At 41.0% G+C, this 8,426-nt stretch overlaps 1 protein-coding gene across 1 annotated transcript in view; it reads left to right on the top strand.

Moving 5' to 3' along the window:
* Positions 1–8,426, top strand: part of LOC102865353 (lysosomal alpha-mannosidase-like) — a 47,944-nt gene that overhangs the window by 17,572 nt on the left and 21,946 nt on the right. Inside the window, exons 14-16 of the mRNA XM_006898858.1 lie at positions 408–593; positions 1,609–1,706; positions 2,458–2,548. Coding sequence (XP_006898920.1) covers positions 408–593; positions 1,609–1,706; positions 2,458–2,548 — 375 coding nt within the window. The remainder of the gene's footprint in view (positions 1–407; positions 594–1,608; positions 1,707–2,457; positions 2,549–8,426) is intronic.

The raw sequence follows: 8,426 nt of genomic DNA, 5'->3' as shown, positions 1-8,426 counted from the left end.
TAAAGCTGTGAACAATCTCAATCGCTTCCATTAATTTCTTCCAACCATCACTACCCCCTCAAAGAATATGCTCCACGCAAATGTGTGTCTTATTATGAATCTCTCTCTCTCAAGACTATCTCCCCTACCCACATGAAGACCTTCCTCTCGCCAATATTTTACCAACCAGAAACCTGACCCCGTGAGGAATTCTCACTCTTCTCCCTCACTTTTGTTTACTTCATTAGTGTCTGCTATTTTTCCCTCATAAAACACCTGCCAAACTCAAGCTCCTTGCAATTTTACTCCTCATCCCAGGAACACTACTAGGAATACTAGCTTGACTCGTACCACCCCTGACCCAGGCTGTGAGTGTATGTATGCATCAGCAGACCTCTACCTCAGTTTCTCTCATTCTCTGTTATCAGGTGGTACACAATCCAGGACTTGACAGTAGAATGCACCCTCTAGAGCTGCTATTCAAAGCCTCTGCACCTGCCCTGGGATTCAGCATCTACTCTGTGATCCACATTCCTGAGAAGGACTCCAAGACTGGCTCCAGCTGTTCAGGCTCACAGAGGTCACAGTCTTCTGTTCTCGCCATTGAAAATGAGGTAGGACCTCAATTTTGGACTTTATCCCCAGGATGTATCTAAGTCCCATGTTTACTCAGAAGTGAGAAAGAAATTATGTCCTAGGGGACAAGGGACCAATTAAGAGCATAGAATGATGTCTTGTTGGTGAGAATATCATGTTTACTCTGGAGAATAGTGGGTTAAAGTAGAGGATGCATTATATCCAGTTGGGTGGGCGGCAATGCTGATGGATAAAGTGATCCGGGGAAGGTCTGTCTGTGAAGAGACACTCAAGCATATTCTTGAGTTGGAACCGACTCATAGCTGACGTCGAGCACGTTTTCAGAGGCAGTTTCATTGCATAGGAGGAGACTGCCCATCCTTCTCCCACAGAGCAGCTGGTGGATTTGAACCATGGTGCTTTAAGGATTGCAGTACTGCTTCTGACCACTAGGCCACCAGAGCTCTTCTTGAGAGAAATGATTAGTGGGAGTCAGTGATGAGAATACTCCAGGCAGATGTAAAGTTACAGACTAAGCCTCTGACAAGCATTTGAGGGCTTTGTATGGCATGGTATGCAAATCAATGTGGCTGAATCAGAGTGAGTGAGGAGAAAGATGAAAAGAGAAGAGGATATGGGGGTGGTTGGGCAAATGCTTCAGTATCATGAGGGCCCCAGAGGAGAATTGCATTTTACCCTTAGAGAAGTGGGAGCTTCAGAGGGTACTGATCAGGGAGAAACAGCCTGACTGGAGATTAAAAGGTTCCATCTGCACTCTGCTGAAAAGCTATTGGGCATTAAGAGTAGAAGGTGGGAAGACAAAGAAAGTGACAGTAGTCATCTGGTGGGAGATGATAGGAGGTAACAAGGACAGAAAGAGCTTTGCTATAAACTCTGGATGAAATAAATAGAAATAACAGTTTACTGAAGGACTGGACACAGGGTATGAAATACAACAGTCAAAGATCACCCCTGATATTATGTCCTGAGCACTTGGAAGAACAGAGATGCTGTTGCTGAGACATGATAGTTAGTTTTGGGCTCTCTCTCCAGCACACCCGGGCTGTATTCAATACCCACACGGGACTTTTAAAAGAGATTGAGAACCGGGACCAGAATCTTGTGCTGCTCATCCAGCAGACCTTCTTCTGGTAAGAAGTCACCATGTCCAGGAAGATGTCCATGAACAGAACTCATCTTTTTTTTTTCTTTTATGAGACTTTGGATTTCCTTTCATTCATTGTTGCACTGTTCTCCCCTCCTAACCACCCATCCCCAGTACACTACCCTCTTGGAAAAGTAAAAGAAAAATTCTTTCATTGTTTTACAATCTCCAGGTCCACTCCACTATATGGCCTTCACTCTGGACTCCTGTCTGGACAAAAATACCTAGTCACATATCCCTTTTAAACAGTTTTCTCCTTCATCTGCTTCAATGCAGCATACATTGTTGAACCCATCTTACTCAGTCTCCCCCAGCCCTAATGTCAGTCCTGTTTTACAGCAGTGACACCATGCACTATTTGTCCTTTTGTGACTGAGATACTTCACTCAACATAATGTCTCCAGGGTCACCCATTTTGAATAATACTGCATGAGTTCCTTGTTTTACAATGCAGCGTAGTATTCCATTGTGTGAATATACCAGAGCTTCTCTATCCATTCATTTGTTGATGGGCATTTGCGTTGTTTCCAACTCCTTGCTACTGCGAACAAAGCTGCATTAAACATCAGTGTGTATATATCTGCTTGGTGGCAGTTTGATGGTTTCTTTAGGGTATATTCCCAGTAGTAGAATTGCTGGGTCAAACGGTATCTTTATTTGCAACTTTTTGAGAAAGTTCCATACAGCCTTCAACAGAATTCATCTTAACGCACTTGTCTTGCTCACCTATGCCTCAGGTACACTGCCGACACATCAGGAGCCTACGTCTTTGCACCTAAGGGGGATCCACAGCCCCTGAGTCTCTCACCTGAGACACGTCTAGTGAAGGTTTGGAACCATGAGGGATGAGGCGGCTGTAAAAAAAAATGAATCTGGTGTGGGTGAAAAGAGGGACTTCACATAGGGGTAGGAAAGACAGCTTTGAATGTGACCTTGGTGCTAGGAGCCTTAAGCATGCATATCTCACACAGGTGAGAGGTTTGCTAATAGCTGCATTGTTGTTGTTGTTGTTTTTATTGTGTGCCATCGAGTCAGAACCCTCCCATAACTGACCCTCCAGAGGGTTGTCAAAGGTAATAAGTTGCACTGGATTCATTAATTATATGCTTTATCCCTGTGGTGGCTGTTTGATTTGTTAATGATTTGCTTTATCACTGTGGCTGAGTATCTGCCAGTTGTGGAATGTTTGCTCTGGGAACTGACTGTTGAGGGTTATTGTGGAGAAACGTCTGGAATGTGCTTTAATAATAGCAAATGAAGTTCATGAGGAATAGAGACTGTCTGTACAGGCGAATCTTCATTGTTATAAAGTGAGAATGACTGTTCCACTAGGTGAAAAAGAATCTGTCCTTGTAATATTGAGGGGGAACTGAAGGTTCAAGACCATTAGGAAGTTAAAGATAGGCTATCCAGAACGGAGAATTTGGCAGGGAGAAGTGGGTAACACAGAGGTGAGATTTATCAGTAGTCAAAAATACATGCCATTCAGTTTATTACTACATTCTGAGTGATACTAGGACAATGACAGAGCAAGTTTTATTGGTAGCCTGTTGGTAAAAAATGCTTCTTCAGTCATATCTTTTCATAGAGATCTCTTATAAAACATGTATTAATAATACTGTATATTAGCAGCCTTATTCTTGCATTTGTTTGACCCTTTGGGAATCGATCATGGTATCTTATACTTGCCAAACTTCAGCCGAAGGAATTTTTTCTTAAGGGTGTATGCTCAGATCAACATCAAGTTAAGAGTAGTTGCTGTCAGAAGAGGCAGCTTTTAAAATCCAACCTGGATTCTAGACTCAAGTCAAGACTTTAGAATGGACTGAATATTCTGCTTCCAGGCTTCTTATTTACATAAACCAAATACCTCTGACTTTAATCTCTCATATAAGGCTTTCCTGTTTGATGTAAATGTGAGGATTTCAGCTTCAGCTTATAAAGCAGAGCGTTCACAGTCACAGCCAAGACTGGGAGAATAGTAATACTTGGCTCTGAGTCCACAGTAATTGGTGTTTCGTAGTGGTTGCATATTAGCATCATAGTTGAACGCTATTAGACTCACACCGATAGTAGAAATTGTGATTCCAATCTGGACTCTAGACATGAAAGAACCCTAAGGAGAGAGACACTTAGGGGTCACATGGGACTTGGCATTGAATTTTTTGCTAGTCATGAAAATGACACTGATGTTCATAAGACACATTTTCCCCCTTCTGCTGCAGGCCTTCACATTTGAAGTGAATGTTTGAGAATTCACTCTTAAAAACAATTTCTGTAATGTATGCATAGATTAGAATATTGTTTTGAACATTGTTTTGGTTGACATCCCAAAGCCATACAAAAATAACAATGCCCAAAATATGATACAAAGTTGTATGATAAAAAAAATGGGTCATCAAATAGAAGGCTCATGAGAGTATTATCTCAGGATGACAGAACATTGTTGGTGCTGACGCCCTTGAATTGGTTATGCCTCCTATCTAATATATTTTCAGTAGAATGAAACATTATCCAGTCCTGCATCAGCCTTATAATTGTAGCTATATGTGACACCATTGTTGCAAACACTGTATCAAATCAGATGTCTCCTTGAGGATCTTACTCTTGTTTTAGACCCTAGACTTTGGATGATAGAAGGAGAACTGATACCTTTGAGCTGTGGTGCTGGAGAAGACTATTAAATATACCATGGACTGCTGGGAAAACAAATAAGTTTGACCTAGAGAGGGTGAAACCAGGCTGCTCCTTGGAGGCAAGGATTTTGAAGCTTCGTCAGACACACTTTGGACATGTTTCAAGGAAGGACCAGTCCTTGGAGAGGGACTTCATGCTTGGGAGGGTAGAGGAATAATGCAAGAGAGGAAGACTCTTAATGAGATGGAGTGATTCAGTGACTAGGGTAATAGGAGTAGGTGTGTCAGAGACAATAAGATTGGCAAAGGATAGAGCAGGGTTTAGGGCTGTTGCACATAGGGTCATTATGCACATAACAATAGCAACAACTTTATTATCAAGCAACCTATATCTAGACCAAGAGGCTATTGTGTGAACACAACAAGGGAACACTGTATTGTTTAAAATTAAGAAAGGAGTGTATCAGGGTTGTATTTTCTCTCTATACCTATTCAATTCATATTCTGAGCAAATTCTTTGAGAAGCTGGAATCTATGAAGAAGCTGGCATCAAGATCAGAGAAAGACTTACCAATAACCTGTGTTATGTAAATGACACAACCTTGCTTACTGAAAATAATGAGGACGTGAAGCACTTCTTGCAGAAGATCAAATAATTCAGCCTTCAATATGGATTGCTTCTAAACATAATAAAGATAAAAATTCTTACCACTGGACTGAGAATTAACCTTATGATAGATGGAGAAAAGATTGAAGTTGTCCACAATGTCATCATATACTTGGATTCACAGTCAACATCCTTGGTAACAGTAATCAGGCAATCAGGAGATGTATTGCACTAGGAAAATCTGCAGTCAAGGACCTCTCCAAATTATTGAGGAGCAATGATGTCATTTTGAAGACTAAAGTGCATCTAATTTAGGCCTTGGTCTTTCCAGTCACTTGCTATTTATCTGCGAACTGGACAATGACTAAGGATGACAAGAGAAGAATTGATGCCTTTGATTTGTGATATTGGAGAAGGGTAATAAATATCCCATGGACTGAAAAAAAAAACCCAAAAATGTCTTGAAGAAAATGTAGCCAGATTGCTTCATCTCACAAACTTTGGGTATATTGCTAGGAAGGGTTATTCCTTAGAAAAGGACATTATTCTTGGAACAGCAGAGAAGCAGAGAGGAGGCAAAGGAAAAGAAGATCCTTAATCAGGTGGATTGACACAGTGACTGCCACAATGGGTTCTAGTGTGTCAGGAAGTGTGAGGGCGGCACAGGATAGGACAGGGTTCAGATCTGCTGTTCCCACGGTCGCCACGGGTCGTCCTCAACTCGACAGTACCTAACAGCAACAGACTTACTGGAAATAGCAGGGAAATACACAAAACTATTGTCTGGAGATCTTCTTTAAATGCTGAAGCAAAACCATCCCCTGAATTCACCTTAATATTAAATGCTGTATAAACTGAGAAGAACATTACTTTTGAATACAGCGGTCTTTTAAAAATTGTATGAGACCAAAGAGACAATGTTCTTATTTTAAAAATTGTAGGGGACCAAAGAGACAATGTTGTTATTGTTGTCTCAGAACTGGCCCATAGCTGATTCTTCAGTGTGTTTTCTGAGGCAATTAATCACACAGGAGGAGATTGCCCATCCTTCTCCCACAGAGCGGCTGGTGGCCTCAAACTGCATGCAGCTTCTTGCCACTAGGCCACCAAAGCTTCCTGAAGAGACAATAAGCATCTAAAATATAAATTACAAGTTTGAAGGATTATGGATGTTGATATGCGCCATCGAGTCTGAACTCACCCATAGCTAAGCCTCCAGGAGGTTTTCAGAGGCAGTAAGTCAAACAGGAGGAGATTGCCCATCCTTCTCCCACGGAGCAGCTCATAGATTCAAACTGCGTGCCTTGGGGATTGCAGCACAGCTTCTTACCAGTAGACCACCAGAGCTTCATTCTGAAGGGTAGTGAATCTAAATCAATATGTTGTTGTTGTTGTTATGTGCCATCGTGTCGCCTGTGACTCATAGTGACCCTATGTACAAGAGCTCTATATGCTCTTCTATCCTGTGCCAACCTAGGCATCTCAAACGCACTTATCCACACCTCTCCAGTCACAGAATCGATCCATCTCATCAAAGGTCTTCCTCCGCCGCCCCAGTATGAGTGGAAAAAAACTAGGATAAATTTAGTAAGAATGTTGGCACAATGTGAAGAAGGCAAACCATGTTACTGCAGGTTGTGTGTAGAAACAGTGGAATGAGAGCATGTGTTGTGTTTACCTTGTCAACAATACAACAAAATGTTTTAACCTCTGTATTTGTCATCCAATAAAAATCTCCAAGTATGAAGAGAATTTACAATTAATTTAAAACTGGTAGACTTGCAGGGGTGACAAAATTAATAAACAAGAAAAATAACAATGTAATTGTATTCAATATATTCAAGAATTTTGAAGAACAAGTTAATAGTCTTAATAGGGGTGTAAGATAGGGTTTTTTTAAAAGATACAAATCTAATGACTAGAGAGGAAAACAAAACTATCTGGGATGAAAAACACACTGGCTGTGATAACAGCAAATTGGTGGTGTAAAGACAAGGTAAATGAACTTGAATACCTACCAATAGAAACTACCCAAAATGAAGCGTACAGAAAAATACAGCAGGGAAAAAAATTGAACACATCATCAGTGAGCTCTGAAACAACTTCAGGTGGTATACTGTACATATCCCTTGAATCAACAAAAGATGGGAAACATGAGAGAAAAAGGAACAAATAACGGTTTCAAATTTTCAAAATTAGATGAAAACTATGACAGAAGGTCCAGGAAGTCCATCAAACCTTAAGCAGACAATAAACTGCATTGCAATCCCAAAGGAACACGATTCAAATCCACCAGGTGCTCCATGGGAGAAGGATGGACAATCTCCTCTGGTGCGATTTACTGTCTCTGACAACCTGCTAGAGGATCCATTGAGTTGGTTCCAACTCAATGGTATACAATAACACTAACAATGTACACCAAAATACATTATGGTCAAATAGGGACACAGTAGGCAAAAAGAAATATCTTATAAACAATCAGAGAAAAAGATACATTTCATACAGAGATGCAGAGATAAAATTACTAGTATATTTTTAACCAAACCAATGAAAATTGAAGACATTGGAGCAACATCTTTCAAGAAGAGAGAGAATAAAAACAAGCAAGAACCCTAAATACAGCTATCTTTTCAAAATAAAGCAAAATTAAAAATTAATCTTATTATTATGTGCTGTTGAGTTGGCTGTGACCCATAGCAATTCTATGTACAGCAACTCTGAACCCTGCCCTGTCTTGAGCCAGCCTCACTAAGTCCAATACACCAATCCCCATTGCCCCGATTACTGTATCAATCCATCTCATCTAGGGTCTTCCTCTCCTGTGCTGTCCCACCACCCCTCCAAGTATAATGGCCTTCTCCAAGGACAGATCCCTCCTGGTCTTGTGCCCAGAGTGTGTGAGACAGAGCTTCAAAATCTTAGCCTCCAAGGAGAAACTTGGTTTCACCCTCTCCAAGACAAACCTACTTGTTCTTTTGGCTGTCTGTGGTATGTTCAAGACTCTTCTCCAGCACTGTAACCTGAAGGCATCAATTCTTCTTCTGTCATCCTTAGTCATTGTCCAACTCTCTGATGCATAGCGAGTAATTGTGAAGATCATGGCCTGGATCAGGCACACCTTAGTCTCTAAACGGACATCATTGCTTCTCAGTACTCTGGAGAGGTCCCTGACAGCACATTTTCCCAGTTCAATTCGTCTTTTGATTTCCTGACTGCTAGTGCCAAGAGTGTTTATTGTGAAGTCAAGCAAGCTCTAATTGTTAACAACCTCACTCTCCTCTCCATCTATCATGGTGCTTCCAAATGGACCAGTAGTGACAATCTTTTTTTTTAATGTTAAGATTCACTTAAACACTAAAAAAAAAAAATCAACAGTCTGTGCTATGTAGATGACACAACCCTGTTTGCTGAACCTGAGGAGGACCTGAAGCACTTGCTGCAGAAGGTCAAGGACTACAGTCTT

Source organism: Elephantulus edwardii, unplaced genomic scaffold, assembly GCF_000299155.1.
Source record: "Elephantulus edwardii isolate Elephantulus edwardi_28Jun2011 unplaced genomic scaffold, EleEdw1.0 scaffold00237, whole genome shotgun sequence".
NCBI lineage: Eukaryota > Metazoa > Chordata > Mammalia > Macroscelidea > Macroscelididae > Elephantulus > Elephantulus edwardii.
This window is presented reverse-complemented; position numbering and strand designations above follow the sequence as displayed.